Source organism: Dreissena polymorpha, chromosome 1 (genome assembly GCF_020536995.1).
Source record: "Dreissena polymorpha isolate Duluth1 chromosome 1, UMN_Dpol_1.0, whole genome shotgun sequence".
Taxonomy (NCBI): Eukaryota; Metazoa; Mollusca; class Bivalvia; order Myida; family Dreissenidae; genus Dreissena; species Dreissena polymorpha.
In genome coordinates, this window is record NC_068355.1 from 26865636 (window position 1) to 26883588 (window position 17953).

Genomic DNA, 17953 nt, shown 5'->3' on the forward strand with positions numbered 1-17953 from the left:
ATTGATAAATGTATTTGTCGATTTAATGCTTAGGGCCGAGTAATTTCGGCAAATCGGAACTCAACTTGCGTAAAATACTAGCTCAATTAACCGTTAAACTCCGCCTCCATTCTCTGCAAAAGATTCGAAGGCGGAGCTATGCACGTGCTATTATTAAATTGGAGGATTGCAATTGAGAAACAAACGCACGATTGGTTCGGCATATTGATTGCTAGGAAGCCAATTTTGTCGGCGCGAAATATGTCGCTTTATTGCTTCAGAAAGCAAGCAGCTTTCCTTTGATGACGTCAAACTGTCAATTCACACAGACTGCACATTTTCGGAAGACTTTAACTGGCTCCTTGTTTACAATTCCAGTAAAAAGACTTGCTAACATTAAACTTTGGATTAAATTATCAAAATAAAGCAAAAGCCAAGTTGACAAATATGATTGTATTAATTCGCGTCAGTTCAAATAAAATGTTTTGCGTTGTAAATCAACGAGTTTTCATGACAACAACAACTTTAACAAACATTACCGTGACGACGCGGGGATCGATCTACCTCGATGTTTTTTCATGGACGATGCCATTAAGTACAATAAGAGCAAACACATACTTTGTGTATGAGTAGTTTATCTTATATAAGATTTATGCAACGGGCATCGCATTGCGTAATGGTGCGCATCAAATGACGGAAATGAAGCGCAGTTTTTCGTTTTAATGGGAGAAGAACGCATGGCATTTAATGGAGTGTTTAAAATTGCCTGATGTTACAAAAGGTGCTTTTAGGTGACTCATTTCATTTGAAGATATAGATGTGTTTCATTGCATAATTTGATTTTTTCGTCTCTGTGTTAAGGTTATAAAAGATATGATGTCTTTGTTCTGATGTTATTAGTATAAACTTATTTTTCCAATGATGTTTTTTTTTTTTTTTTTTTTTCGACCGCCCGATGGACCATTTTCAAAATAATTTTTGTAAACCAATAAAAAAAAAAGTCGTGGCCTAAATATGACCTAGTGATCAAGCTTTGAACTCATGAACCTTGAAATCATTTGGACAAATGTTATTACTTCAAAAGTTTTAAAATCGGCCGAGATATCATTGAAACAATTGCATTGCTTTTACAAGCATTATAAAATCAATTTGGCCTCTAGAGTTTTAATAAGATTTGTAATCATGCAGTTTAATATAGTCACTTAAACACAGTATTATGTTAAGTTGGAATAAGACATCAATTTGTAATCATGCAGTTTTACATAGTGACTAAGTTAGTTTTTCACCCTACAGCACCCACTTATCATTAATGATCTAGTCTGAGATATGATTGGGACAAATGTTCTTACCAAATGTCATGAAAAAAATATGCAATAAATGTTATCTACAAGTATGTCAACAAACCATTTCTTCAATTTTACCAAGTGATCTAGTTTTACATCCAACATGACCAGTTTTGAACTCCAATGATGTCATTTGAACAAAATTTAATGTTACATGTATTACCAAGTTTCATGAAGATGGACTATACATGTGAGTAATGTGATTCGTACAAATGAATGATTTGTTTTTTAACAATAACATGCATAATTATTGTCAGTTTGTATTTATTTCTATAAAATATTTGTATAATTTTATGTCGCTGGATATGGGCTTAAATAAACAAGAGGCCTATGAGGGCCTGCATCGCTCTACTGCTAAAACACTGTGCAAGTTTGGAAAGAATAAGATGGAAACTGTGTACTTAATCGCGCAAACAAGGGGAATTTTCTCAAATTCAAGGGGAGATTATTGTGTACTTATTTCTTCAATACTGCTCATATTCAATAGGGTTCAAGTCCTCATTGATATAAAGATACTACATGCAAATTTGGAAATAATTGGATGAAAACTGTGGAATTAATTGCGTAAACAAGCGGGATTTCAAAATTTTCTAATATTCTAGGGGAAGTCATTCTGGACTTATTGCTTCAATATTGCTCTTTATAAAAAAGGGCTGTTTGTAAAACATGCCCCATATGGGCTGTCAGTTGTAGTGGCAGCATTGTGTGAATACGTTTTTTGTCACTGTGACCTTGACCTTTGACCTAGTGACCTGAAAATCAACAGTGGTCATATGCCAGTCATGATCAATGTACCTATAAAGTTTCATGATCCTAGGCCTTATTATTCTTGAGTTATCATCCGGAAACCATTTTGCTGTTTTGAGTCACTGTGACTTTGACCAATTGACCTGAAAATTAATAGGGGTCATCTGCCAGTCATGATCAATGTAACTATGAAGTTTCATGATCCTAGGCCTAAGCATTCTTGAGTTATCATCCGGAAAGCATTATACTATTTCGAGTCACTGTGACCTTGACCTTTGACCCATTGACTTGAAAATCAATAGGGTTCGAGCACTTATAAATATGAAGACAGACTGAACAAGTTTGAAAAGAAACAGATGAAAACTGTGGACTTTATCGGACAAACAAGAAAAAGTAACCATTTTACTATTTCGAGTCACTGTGACCTTGACCTTTGACCTAGTGACCCGAAAATCAAAAGGGGTCATCACCCAGTCATGATCAATGCACTTATGAAGTTTCATGATCCTTGGCCTAAGCATTCTTGAGTTAACATCTAGAAACCATTTTACTATTTCGAGTCACTGTCACCTTGACCTTTGACCCAGTGACCTGAAAATCAATAGGGTTCGAGTCCTCATTAATATGAAGACACAGAACATGTTTGAAAAGAATCGGATAAAAACTGTGGGCTTTATCTGATAAACAAGAAAAAGTAACCATTTTACTATTTTGAGTCACTGTGACCTTGACTTTTGACCTAGTGACCTGAAAATGAAAAGGTGTCATCAGCCAGTCGTGATCTTTGAAGTTTCAGGATCCTAGGCCTTAGCATTATTGAGTTATCATCCGGAAACCAGTTTACTATTTCGAGTCACTGTGACCTTGACCTTTGACCCAGTGACCTGAAAATCAATAGGGTTCGAGTCCTCATTAATATAAAGACAGTGGACAAATTTGAAAAGAATTGGATGAAAACTGTGGACTTTATCTGAAAAGAATAAAAGTCTAACGCACGCACGCACACACACACAGACAGACAGACAGACAGACAGACAGACACCATGCCATCCAATAAGCTCTTCTGCCTTTGGCAGTAGAGCTAAAAAGTATGTTTGCTGTGATAGACCATGAATATGTTTAAGCGATTACATATTTATATTGTATTGGTCTGTAAAATATGGTTGCTGGGCTGAATGTCTGATACTCTTCTTGAGCTTTCAGGAAAATTGCAATCTGGCTAAGATTTTAATTGGATAATGGTACTTGCATTAGTTGCATTAGACAATAAATGTGGTATTTTAATGTTCACATGCTTTTTTTATTTTATCTAACAAGCTATTTTTTTTAAACCATACACAACCCAGTTTAAAATGCATTCAGTATATCATTCTGACAAAAAAGTTTCATAAAAAAAACTGGGCAATTTTTTTGTCCTCTAGAGTGTTCACAAGATTGTTCTTTAATGTAACCTAGTTTTTACCTTACATGACCAGACTTGAAACGTGGCTGACATATCATTAGGACAAAATGTTCAAAATGAATTTTATGAAGATTTTCCACTAAATTCCATCCTTGGGTGTTCAAAAGGCAAATGTTGATGATGGACAAAGGACGACAAAATTTCATCAAAATAATTCACCATGGGAATGTTGTGCTCAGGTGAGCTTTTATTGTGACATGTAGAGTGTTTGCAAGGTATCACCATCTGCATGTAAGAAACATGTCCCTCTGTCCGGCATGTATTTAAAAAGCTGGAACTAGTTTTTAACTTAGTGGCTATATGAATAGAAAAACACTCTGTAAAAAATTTAATGAAGATCGGACAAACAAGACATTCCCAAAAGTATTTTAAGGTCACAGGATATTGGGTCAAAGACATATATTTCCCGGTCTGGAAATTACATGAAAACTCAGATTTAAACTACAAATGTCAACAAACTGGCCACAAAATTATAATCAAAGGCACTGAAATTGTTCGCTGTTGTCGTCCTTGATAAGCTTGTGCGCATTGCATAGGCTAATCAGTGTGCACAGGCTTATCTTATTTGACATGCATTAAGCCCCGTTTTCCCTGAAAGCAGCCAATACGAACAGATTTAAATGATAAACACTAAACAGGCCAATGTCGTCTTACAAGCTGGTAAATACACTCACTGAGTAGTAGAGCAGACACTCCATAGTATTTGTCGTCTGCAGTGCAGACAGGCAGCTGTTATCGTTCCTAGCATAATAAGTTAGGGTTGTTAGCATAGCTAAGGCTTCTAAGCACATACTGATTTGCAAAACAAGGTCTGTAAATTTACTCGACCAATCTAGCGCTACCAACTAAAAATCAATGAAAAGGCACTATTGAGCTTATATTTAATCTACACGAACTGTTAATACAAAGTTCCATGAATATTGGGCAAGCAGGGTTTCTTTTCCACTTTTTGGGAAGATAGCCCATGGCTTTGGAATTGGGAATTTTATCGGCATTTTCATGAAATTGGGAAAATAAATTCATTAGCCTTTTAATTCCAAACGAAAAGTCCACTGATTAGGGAAATACTAAATTTGATATAAGTCTTTATAATCATTCAAATTAAAAGAACAAAATCATATAATACTTTGTTAGATGTAATTGAATTAAAATTGAAATAAATTAGAATATTTTATTTTTTTTTGGAAATTGGGAATTTTTTGCCACATTTTGAGAAAAAAGTATACTTTTTGGGATTGGGAACATAACCGAATTTCAGCTATAAAATCAAGTAAAAAAAAAAACCTGGCAAGACATGTGGCGCCTCTATAGTGTTCATATGCAAATTGTTGATGACAGACAACAAACAACCAACATAAAGAAACAAAACTGAGAAAACGTCACGATGAGAAGGTTAAAAAAGCAGGCTCAAACAAGCAAACGTCAAGTGTGAACTATCCTCCATAAATAGAGTAAAGGAACATATACATGAGACATTATACAGGCAGGTTGATTAAAGCCTTAAGGTACTGCTATATTATATACTACATTTGTTGCTGAAATGTTGCCAATGTCTTGTAATCCATATGCTTGAACTTTGAAATGTTATTTCAAACAAACACAAATTAACAAATTAAAGCTCAAGAAAAAATTGCACACAAGAAATGATTTTGAAAACCTTACATAACTTAATAGAATAATCCAAACAAATTAACATGGATGATGGTAATTGCACAGAGGCGTCAGAGCTGGGGCGGCAGGGGCGGCAGCTGCCGCCCCAATATTTTTGCCAAAAATGAAATTTCGGCCAAGACCTTTAAAAAAAATCATTTTAATACACATATATTTGAAAAAATCTTTACCACGAAGCAATGTAATCACCTATTTGCGGTTATGACACGTGTATTGTTGATTGTCATCAACCGCCCGCTGAAATGTATGTGTCAATTTTGTTGTTACCGGGGGTAATTAATAGATCTCTTTTATAACGATAATCCCTTTATTTTTGAGTAATTAAACCTGGGAATCTTTAATTGTCGGTATGATTTAAGCCTTTGCTTCTTTCTATTAATATAAAGGAAATTATGGCAAGAAACAAATGTGCCGATATTCAATAGTCCTTAATTTTCACAAAATTAAAGATACCTCAAGATACCTGAATTAATTGTATTAACTCGAAGTAATTCTATTATTCTTAGAACTTATTTAAAGTTTTTACCACTTTTTGTGTCATTTCAATATGTGTACTCCAAACCAACCAACGAATTTCAAAATTTCCAAAACGGAATTTCGGCACAAAAAACCCTGAAGAACGTTCTTTCAACCCACATGATCCCTTATTGTGTCGCCTGCTACAAAGTACAAACTGCTACATATAGTGATCACTTCTCCATCGTGTGTCTGTCTGTCTGTCACAAATTTTGTCATTCAGAAAATGCCTGCAATAGACGTGTATAAGGTCAGATATCAGGCATAGCAACGCACCAAAATGCGCCATTTGATGCTAAAATTTGAAAAAAATTCCGGGGTATGCCAAACCCCCACCAGCGGGAGGGGGATACCCTCTCCCATACCCACCCCATGCTCCCCCCCATGTTAATGTGCTTCCGACGCCCCTGTTGCATACAGGTAATACAATGCAATAATTTATACTGATATGAAATAAGTAATAATAAGCTACCTGTGATTAAGCTCAACACATCTTGAGCAGCACAGCTGACTGTGGTCCGGACAGTACATTGTTAACTGTTCAACCTTGTGTATGGCGCATGTTAAAAGAGAAGTCTCCATCTTCTTAGAAAGAGGCCACTTCATTATTTTATCCTTTCCATAAGGAGATTTTTTGAAAAACAACCAACCATGCTGTCTAGCTGTGGGAGTTTATACATCTTTTGCAGAAGTATTTAAGACATGTTTTACAGTAAAAATCTGCATCTATTTCTACAGACTGCTCGTCCTTGCAGATTGTACAACAATAATATTTAGCCGCCATTTTGATTATAAAAGTTCAACAAATAAAATTTTATTACATTAAATCAATAGATATATTAATGTTAATGTATATTTCTTACAATTAATATCCCAGAAAACCCACACTTTTAATGCTATTAAATACAGTCAAGCTGTAAGGAACATCCAACTGAACAGAAACCATATAAGCCTTTGAATGTAGTTCAGTATGATAGCAGTACACCCTTGTCAAAAAAGTGGGAATAACCCGGTTTTAATCCGTGTTAAAACCGTGTTAAACCCTGCGGTATTGGCACCGGGTTAAAGCGTGTCTTTTAAACACACTTTTTGCTTACCGACTTGGTTTTTTGTAGGTAAAACCTGGATTTCACTATCATAAACCAACACGCTTATACCTTCTAATACCAACTTAAACCAACTAAAACTAACTTAAACCAACTTAAGTGGGTTAAAAGTGAGTGTGTTTTCCTACTTTATGTTGGCTTTTAAACCTGCTTCTACACATCAAGTCGGTTTTTCCTGTTCTTAAGCGAGTTAAAAGTGGGTTTTTGTTTGAGCGTTAAGTGAGCTAAATGTGTGCTTTTCACAGATTAAGCGCAGTTTAAACTTACTTTAAAACCGTCTTATACCAACTTAAACCAACTTAAGTTGGTTAAAGTGAGTGTATTTTCCTTCTTTATGTTGGCTTTTAAACCCGCTTCTTCATATCAAGTCGGTTTTTCCTGTTCTTAAGCGAGTTAAAAGTGGGGTTTTGTTTGAGTGTTAAGTGAGCTAAATGTGTGCTTTTCTCAGATTAAACGCAGTTAAAATACGCTTTAAAACCGCGTTTTTCCAACTTAAGTTGGTTAAAAGTAAGTGTGTTTTCCTTCTTTATTTTGGATATACACCCGCTTCTACACATCAAGACGGTTTTTCCTGTTCTTAAGCGAGTTAAAAGTGGGTTTTTGTTTGAGCATTAAGTGAGCGAAATGTGTGCTTTTCACAGATTAAACGCAGTTAAAACTAGCTTTAAAACCTGTTAAATGCTCAGTAAAAACCAACTTTTCACCCACTTGAAAACTGAAAAACTTTTTTATGATAAGAACAAAAATATCATAAATTAAATTCTATTTACTGTTTTAAACGATAAAACATAAAATTTTACATATATATCCATTGCACAGCATGATAAAACTATTTTGACAGACATGGCATTGTTATAATAAAATATAATAGTGTTATAACATAACATTGAACACAAAGAAAGAACTGAAAAAAGGAAGATTGTATGGAATAAGTACAAACAAGAGATGTGTTTGTCAGAAACACAATGCCCCCTACTGCGCCGTTTTGAAATAAAATTTCTATTTATCATTTGGCAGGTATAGAAATTATCTCTCTTTAAAGCTTATTACTTCCATTGGATTTTGACCTCTGACCTTGAAGGATGACCTTGACCCTGCACCACTCAAAATGTGCAGCTCAATGAGATACACATGCATGCAAAATATCAAGTTGCTTTCTTCAATATTGCAAAAGTTATGACCAATGCTAAAGTTTTCGGACGGATAGACAGACAGACGGACAGTTATATGAGACCCTACCGGGAGCATAAAAATAAGTTAATGTTGTTGAAACAGGTGCAAATCAATATAACAAGTTAAAACAATGGTTAAATAATCATTTTAACAGCACATTTTATTTACAAAGACTTCAGTCTACTTGTGCATCAGCCGCAGACGCCTTAAACAACCTCTCATCTTTTCTTCAACATCAACCAGAGGCTTGTCAAAGGTTTTGGCTATGACATCTGAAAAAATATAATAGACTATTCATTTTAAAAAACATGCCAAAAAAACAAAATCTGTTCTTAAATAGAAAATACTCTAGCCAGAAAAAGAGGTTAAATATTTGCATATTAAGGAAGTCAACACAAATAAGTTTAGAACTGATTGTCCTGGAGACAGTGGCTAGAGACACAGACAATGTTATTCAATCCCTGTCTTCATGAATTAAAAAAAACTATTGTTAACTGTCACTTGGATAATAAAAACTCCCCCTTTTCACAAATGATGTAATATAATGATCATTTATGCGACTGTAACAGTAAGTGATCTGAAAAATATTTGTAGGTTGTGTATTGAATTTCTATACGGATAACTGGTACTTCAAATTTTTATGATGAAGAAAAAGTACCAATGATTGCATTTCTCTCAGCGGGGAGGCATGGTCTTGGTGACCCCGTTGTAGTTGTTGCTCCCTTCATGGAACAAGTCACAAGCTGGTGGGGAGTGAATAGTCGTCACATGGCCTGTGCGATGGCCTTCACCTCCCTGGTTTCATGCTGGATTTCAGCTTTAATGATACTCTGGAACCAAAAAAAGAAAAGGAGTTTTGACAAAATATTTACAATTGGTAATTTTCCAAAGCTTGTAATTTACTTTCATCACATTTCAAACTCTAAAAATAATTGTCACATTTGTCAGAATTATAACGCTTTTAAAATGCAATAACCAGTTTTACCTCTCAACAAATCCAGCTTTCTTGTTCAATGACAGGGCGAGGTTTGCCCACTTCAGTTCCCCTCAAGTTGGCCGAATGCCGGACAAAACCCCTCCCGGATAAAAACCCTCCCGTCAGTTTTATAGGGGCCGGACAAAAACCCTCCCATGAATAAACGGGGACGGACAAAAACCCTCCCATGAAAAAAACGGGGGAGGACAAAAACTCTCCCATGTAAAAACGGGACCGGACAAAAACCCTCCCGTGAAATCTGAGCCACGAATTCAACTATCAACAATTATTTATGAATTTTTAATCCGAAATCGGTCATTTCCGAATGTCATTTCCGACATTTGTATTTTGTTGTCGGTTATCCGAGATATTTATTTTTTGTAATAGAGACTTCACTTCAGTAGGTAACATTACACTATATAATGACTAATTAAAATATTTCCGAATTGAAATGTTGTTATTTTACACCCATTTGACTCAATTATATATGTTTGAACTAAGATTTGTATTATAACTTAGTATGATAAGAACTACGATATTTATGATTACTTAGTATGAATAACAAGTAGGGTGTTTCTATAAAATATATAAAATATCAAATTGTGCTCTGGCCAGTGCATTAAGAACATCAAAGTCGTGTTTCTTTTTTAGTCATCATCGCAAAAATAACAGAGGCGGACACAGGCTTCCCAAGACATTCTTTATTTCGTTTTATAACAAGTATTATGAAGTCTAGACAGTATAATGTTACTTTCATTGACAAATAAGCATAATCAATTGATAAACAAAAACCAACATTGTAGACACTTGTGTGCCCTTACACAAACAAATTGCTTTATATATGTTGCAGATTCACAGTATGATATTTTGAACAAGTGTTGTCAGCATTGAGTGATTTTTTCGGATTAATGAATGGAACATTGTGTGAAGCAAATACATTTGTCGGCGTTTAATTGCTTTTAATTGATTCTGTGATTAAACTACTTAAAAACTAAAAGTAGTTGCAGATTCACAGTTTGATATTTTGAGTAAACTTTGCGGATTAATGAATGCAACAATGTGTGAAGCAATTACATTTGTCGGTGTTTAATTGCTTTCACGGGAGGGTTTTTGTCCGCAGTTGCAGATTCACAGTTTGCTATTTTGATACATATTATTGTATGCCATTAACTAGTTAATTGTTATGATTAGCTGATAAGTGGGCCTAAATAACTGAATCATTGACATATTTGACAATACAGTATGCTTTATATATTGTCTGCAAAAATGCAATTGAAAACGTTACAGTCGAAGCAAAATTAAATAAGTAATTAAGACAAATTAGTTACATGCTAACGAATTCTTAGTTGTTAACAGAATTTTACTTTCATTTTCGCAAAGTTTTCAGAAACTTCCCGGAAAGCACGTGTTTTGCATGAATGAGCATATGACGCGACTAATCGTTGCACTGTATCGTATTGCATTCAATCTAAATTTAAATTCACTTGTTTATAAATGGCCTCATTTTATGTTTTAATTGATGTTGTTATTATATTGGATTATCGGATATATATGCACATTAGAAAGCGGTATGTTTACAGTTAATGATTACATATTTTCTTTCAATTTCATACCCCTGAAAACACAATACACACAATGGGTAATTTTATAGGATTAATGAATGCAACACTTAGTGTTTCTTTTACGGGAGGGTTTTTGTCCGGTCCCGTTTTTTCATGGGAGGGTTTTTGTCCTCCCCCGTTTTTTTCATGGGAGGGTTTTTGTCCGCCCATGTTTATTCATGGGAGGGTTTCGTCCGCCCCCTATGAAAATGACGGGAGGGTTTTTATCCGGGAGGGGTTTTGTCCGTATTCCAAGTTGGCCAGCTCGTGCAGGGTAAAAGCCTGGTGTAAAAGTCCATACATCAGGTAGTATGATTACCCCTTTTGCTCTTGGGGCAAGAGTTTAACCTTCAAAATTAAAATATAAAAGTTCTCATTAAATATGAGGGAAAGAAATCTGTTCAGTAATAACCAGAAATATCTATCAATAACAATAAAGATGACAATAATCATAAAACACAACCACAATAATTTACTGTACACAGCATTTACACTTTGTCATGTGTATGTTTATCTATTTTTGCTTCAAAATGTGTTGTTTTTCCTTTAAATTGCAATACATTAACTTATCAATTTACATTTCCCAGTGACAATACATAAATATAATAATGATCATAATTAATTCAATAAACTAAATAAAAAAAGTATGAAGAAATGACAATACAAACCTGTAAAAACTGTTCTTCAGTATTCCAAAAAAAACACAGTTGAACCTCTTTTCCAACAAACTTATTGTTGATTTCCAAATTGTAGTAAAAAACACATTGTTTTCATCACACAATACTTTATGCTGACAGTATTTCAATACATTTTACAGAACAATTATAAGTCTTAATGTTTATTATATTTAGCTCAATATTCAATTGCTGAAACCAGCTTGTTTTTCAAAAGTTGTTGTTTTCAAATAATTTCCTGTGCAAAAATTTGAACCAATCAAAAGTCTTAATCCTCATTCCAGCCTTATGTCTGGGCAACCCCTATCAGTAGCCTTATCTTAGATAATCAGTACCCTGTTTAGCTCTGAATGCCTGACATATTGTTATCTGTTTATTGTTAGTGGTGTGAAAAGGGGTGTTTTTAGGTAGTCTTGTTATTTTGTTGACTGTTTATGTAACACAGGTCATGTTTGGCAACTTATTATTTTATTGCAAATTAAGAAAATGGATATGATGGTATCATATGAAAATATCAAAATCTTGCATAACTTATATACACAAATAAATAGATTATTTCCAAAAAAATGTTTCCAATACCATAATTATTTAAATATGCAGATTTAACAAGTAAATACTGTTTTAAACAAATATAAACAATCATATAAGATTGTTTTAAAATTTAAAAAAATATAATAATTTTAAGACATATAACAATCATAAGATATTGTTAATAATAAAAACAAATATAAAGAAAAAAATCAAAGTGAAACACAAACTCTTTCATTTTCAGGTATAAAACAAAGTTTGATCATTATTATAGTTTTTGGCAGTGATACTTGTTGTCCATCTGTGAACCTGTGATGTTCTGAAAGAGCCATTTTCATCCAATATTCACTAAAAAATTATGGGGAGCACACACATGTACAATAGGGACAATGGCAAACAAGCTGTAAAAAAGCCCCTTTACAATTGACTTGTATTATATATGGCTATAAACATGAAAAAAAGACCTAGTTGAAGAATTATTGTTTTATTGATGAGTATTATTTTTTCAATGTGTGTTAAAGTGAGTTTTTTAGCCTGGTTTCAGCTCTCAAATTATTTACAAAAAGACCAATTTAAACTCACTTAAACCCACTTCTGTTTAAAAAAAGACCAACTTCTGTTGTAAAAGACTCGCTTATAAAACAAAAAGACACACTTAAACACACATAAACCAACTCATAAATAAAAAGGCTCACTTTTGACACACAAAAAACCGACTCCTTACAGAAAAAAACTCGCTTAAACACACATCTTCTTAAAATAACCAACTTTAAACTCAGTTAAGCACAGTTTAGCGCACATAAAACTCGCTTTTAATAGCAAAAACCAACTTTTGCTGAGAAAAACTCAGAAAAAACACAGTTTTATGTTGGTTTAAGCGTGTTTTGGTATGAAAGTGGGTTATTTTTTTGACAAGGGGTGTTACTATATATACTGTCATGAGTTTATAGGCTCATGGGAGTATTGCTAACTTTAAACTTCTAAGAAGAACTATGGAACGCCTTCACTGTCTTATTATAACAAAACTTGTGATATCACGTCAATCTGACTGTGCATGAATGCCTGTAACCATTATATATATGCATAATCACAATATATAAATACATAATTTGAATATATACAGATAAAGCATTAATATATAAAGATTTAACTTTCTAATATATAGATAGATACGAATGTATTATACACAGATAATCTTCCATCGTATATTAAGGCATTACTTCTTTATATGAAGGTAAAATATCTTTATATGAACATATATCGTTATGTAATAATGATAACGAATATTTTCTCTTTATATATAGGCATAACTTGTTTATATAAAGGCAAAATACCTTTATATAAACATAAATCGTATTATATAAACACATATCGTGTTTACATGCAGATACAATTTGAAAAATAGACCAGTTGAATGTTATTGTTTACATTCGGGATTTTCCGCGCATGCGCACTGGCTGGTTGGCAAAAAACACTGGTTACAGTAACGTAAAACATGTATACATGTCGTTTGTTTAGTCAATAAAACGATACAAAAATCCGAAATAAACATTAAAACTCTTAAATAATAGTGCAAAAATATAATATTTAGTACCAATAATTGTATTTTCATAAATATAATTTCCTCTGTATAAAAGTACGAATTAGTTATTAACATCAGAGTAAAGGTGGTCGTAAGACTAAAAACTGGCAATCCAACAAAACAAAACAATAAATATTCTTTCCTATTCTTTGTGATTGTAAGATTTTGGTAAATTATATTTCAAAGATAATAACACATACATTAATTTTATTATAATTATAAGTGGTGTAGATATTGTTATTGTTCATAAGCGAGCGAAAGTGTAAGAGGGGCATTTAATCAATTATAAAACGAAGCCCTAAAAGCGGAATACATTACAATTTATAAACATTGTAGTAATTTTATTTTTCATTAAATAAATTACTGTTTCGTTTCCATCGAATGACAATATCATAAAGTTTAGCATACATATGAAAAACAAGAACTGCATATTAAGCAAATTAAACTGTCTTTGCGTGCACTCTCTTTACTGGTGATAAGGAGTGATATAAATCTAGCATTTTATAATAAATAAATCTATATTTTAATTTATTTTACGCAAGTTTTTTTTACCCTTTTGTTGTTTTCTTGTTTTCATGATGTCATTTCGTACACTACAGAAACGTACAATCTTAACACGTAATAGCCGAGTTAACATTTGCTGGTACTCGTTAAATACGTTAATTGTGTAGCAATGAAATTGCACAATTTTTTTAATTTATAGTTATTAACACTCTATTATTATGATTAAACAGGCTAATATATACATACACTAATTCCTGTTAATCCATTTTGGACAAATATCATTTTTTTAAATATTTTAAAATATTTTATTAAAGCAACTGTTTCGTATTTTGGCTTTACAATTTTAATTAGATGATCGCTCAATATGCCAAGAGATGACATGGAGGTATCATAAATTGTGTTTAATGACACTTGTATGCCACATGTGGTTTATGCAAGGGCCCAAGAATAGGTCCCTGGATTTATGACACCATGTGTTCTTAATGTAATTGTTTGGACAGTATCCGATCATAACGAGATAATCGCTTTATGATGAACAAAGGTGCAATAAAACACCGGGTTAAAAACGCTGAAACAAAGAGTGTCAAAATTGCTGTGAATAATTACATAAAAACAATTACATTTATCAAGAGAATTTATTTAATGTGTAACAAGTAGTGTTTTTCCCAGACCATTTTAGCGTGGCAAAAAGCCACGCCGCCCTCCCGGATCGCCACTCTGCCCTTTTCAAAGGCAAATTTCGCCACGCGCCCTTATCGATTACATCTTTATTGCCTTACGATCTAACTTGGTCCACAAAATCAGCTATTGTCTGTGACGCTCCGACTGTGCTTGATTTACTCGAGAGACGTCAACGTCTAATCGACTACATTAATCGAGTAGATTTAATCTATAACAGTGCTCGATTTATAGGCAGTCAAACTGACTGATCCAAAACTGTGAATTAGTCATGCGTGAATAACCCCGTGTCAGTATCAATCGATAATGCCGGAGGCTTTGTTATACCAAGCGCACTTTTCGGTCGGCAATGTGTAATCCTCCACGATAAAATCATTACTTCGGAGACTTTTGATGAAAAACTCGATGTTATTCTCGTGGCAATTGTGCATTGCATGCATTATTCAGTTATATCAAAACATATATTTTTACGCATAATTACATTTAAAATCACAAACAAATTTATTCTTTATCGTTTTTGTCTTTGAGATAATTAGCTCTAATTATTAAAATAATTACTGAGACTTATACTAATTTAACAAAATGCGAATCGCGTATACGATTTAACGTTGCTTTGCGCACCTGTCGCTTTCATCATTTGACATTTTATCAACATGGCGGACTATACAGAATTAAATTGTGACTCTGCAAAAATGGCAAATAACGTCGTAAACGATCGAATTAACGATGGCGATTATACATTAAGAAGGAATTGATGAAATGTCTGTGATAATCAACGATGCATAAAAATGTTTTAGATAGCAACGACATTATTTATTTATTTGTAATCTACTCGGTGGATGTATGTCACGGAAACGAGTGTTTGCATATTGTTAGCGATCAATTTACTCGCAATGTTATTTTAAACATCTGTCAAGATTATTGTTAGAAAATGGGATAAGACAAACATGGTTTCATTTATATGTTAGTGGATCTGTGTATAATCAGATTCATATGCATATATTGCTTTATTATGTTTGTCGTGCTGTACAGTTTATTGAAACAGCATGGAACTTAAATGTACACATTGCAAGGTAAATATATTAATATAAATCATAGTAAGTTAAATACATCTATAACCAATAAATGTGCTTGTTTATATGTTATTTTTTCCACAACTGCTTCTGATGCGATTACATGTTGCCCCGTAATTCAGGTATTCCGGGAACGTTTTTGCCCTTTTTTGCCTAAACTGCGCGCTAAAATGCCCTTTTTGAAAGTAATGCGCCATGCCCCTTTGCCCTCCTGGGAAAAACACTAACAAGGCAAGTTTTTACAGGCATAAATGTTCAAAATCAGTTACTATATTATGTTGCGTACATAAAGTCGATCTATTTGCTGTTTGTTTACATCCTTATTTTTGTTCGTTCATTAAATTTGATTTTCTCTGAAAGAATTTCAATATCAGAGAATTTTTTTATCTAAAAAATGGTCGCGAAGATGTGCCAAGTAGAGATTTTTATGGCAACCGCATACCGCGCTCGTATATTGTGTTCCACTCCAGAGTTTGTTTATAGTAAAAACTAATAATAACAACAATATAATAGTTCCAAAAATGCATTTCCTTGCACGCTTATGTTTTATTCAGACATAGTTAGTAAAATTATATTTGATATAGTGCATGATTATCAATAAAAACGATGATTATTTCAACCTTCCCTATATGCGCTAATATGAATTTCACCTTTTTTTGCCAACCAGTGGGCGGAGTCTAATATTTGCAGGTGCGCGTGACGTCATCGTCAACTGGTCTATACGTTAAAAATCTTAAAATTAATTTATGTAAATATGTAATCTCAACATTGTAAAGATAAATTTACAGTACAGAAATATTTTAAAGTTTTGTATGATCATAAATAGTTGTTTTATTAAGATAATTACGTTATTAAATAAATCCATACTAAAGCAGCTGATGAACATCGAAATAAATTACATTAATACAAAATTGCGTAAGCAATATATATATATATATATATATATATATATATATATATATAATCTTAATGAATTAAAGATAACATTAAAAATATACAAAGCTTTTATTACACATGGGAACAAAATTGTTTTGCATCATTTCACAACAATTGATATGGGTTTGATACTTGAGAGAATTGGAGTGAAAGAAGTAGTGATACAGCGCTTCAGACAGGAGAAGATAACAACGGACATCATATCACTTATGTCACTGTACGACTTTAATTGCTTGGGTGTAAATGACAAAACAGCCATCATGAAATTGCGTGTTGAATGCGTTTGTTATCAGAGTAATCCGTGGCAACATAATACTAATTTATGTTCATATAAAGATCTTTTGCCTTCATATAAAGAAGTAATGCCTTTATATAATGGAAGATTATATATCTATATATAAGAAAAGTATATCTTTATATATTAATGCTTTATCTGTATATATTAAAATAATGAATTTAAATATTGTGATTATGCATATGTATAATGGTTACAGGCATTCATATAAAGATCTTTTGCCTTCATATAAAGAAGTAATGCCTTTATATAATGGAAGATTATATATATATATATATATATATATATATATATAAGAAAATTATATCTTTATATTTTAATGCTTTATCTGTATATATTCAAAACATGTATTTATATATTGTCATTATGCACATATAAAATGATTACGGGCATTCATATAAAGATCTTTTGCCTTCATATAAAGAAGTAATGACTTTATATAATGGAAGATAATCTCTATATAATACATTCGTATCTGTAAATTTAAAAATTTTATCTATATATAAGAAAATTATATCTTTATATATTTATGCTTTATAAGTATATATTTGAATTATGTATTTATATATTGTTATTATGAATATATATAATGGTTACAGGCATTCATGCACAGTCAGATTAATGTGATATCACAAGTTTAAGTATTATAAGACAGTAAAGACGTTCCATAAAGAACTGGTTTGCAGATTGTTACACAGGCCAAATCTTTAAGTATTTCTACAAATTAGATGTAACATTGTTGATGATAATGTTGATTCTAAGCAGAGGAGATAATCATGTCATAGTGAAGATGGCAGGTACATGTACATGCTTAACTAAGACAAACATTGTTTGCCGTTTTATACCCTTTATTACTTTTGTTTATTTTTTTATGACACTCACTTTCCAGCCATATAAATGAACGGTGATAAGTGTTTATTTTGTAATGAAATTTGCTTTATATCTGGAATTTCCTCAACGCAACTTTTCTTTGTGGATCTAAAATTAGGTCATCCAGCTAAGAAATTTTGCAGCGAGTAAAGTCAAGATATAGAGCAAATAACAATACCAAATAAAAGCTAGTAACTGTCTTGCTATCAATGTGGTTGGAAATTGAGCGGTATAAAAAA

General features: G+C 32.7%; 2 protein-coding genes across 4 annotated transcripts in view; both read right to left on the reverse strand.

Annotated features, from left to right (window-relative positions):
* Positions 1-6695, reverse strand: part of LOC127864939 (uncharacterized) — a 77653-nt gene extending 70958 nt beyond the window's left edge. The window contains exon 1 of the mRNA XM_052404831.1: positions 6191-6695. Within this exon, the coding sequence (XP_052260791.1) occupies positions 6191-6324 (134 nt within the window). The 5' untranslated portion in view covers positions 6325-6695. The remainder of the gene's footprint in view (positions 1-6190) is intronic.
* A 948-nt stretch (positions 6696-7643) lies between these two features.
* The window catches only part of LOC127864934 (uncharacterized), a 66833-nt gene continuing 56523 nt past the window's right edge, over positions 7644-17953 (reverse strand). For all 3 annotated transcript variants that reach the window (XM_052404825.1, XM_052404823.1, XM_052404824.1), the window contains 2 exons: positions 8656-8827; positions 7644-8269 (listed from right to left, as the gene is read on the reverse strand). The gene's annotated coding sequence lies outside the window, so the exon portion shown is untranslated. The remainder of the gene's footprint in view (positions 8270-8655; positions 8828-17953) is intronic.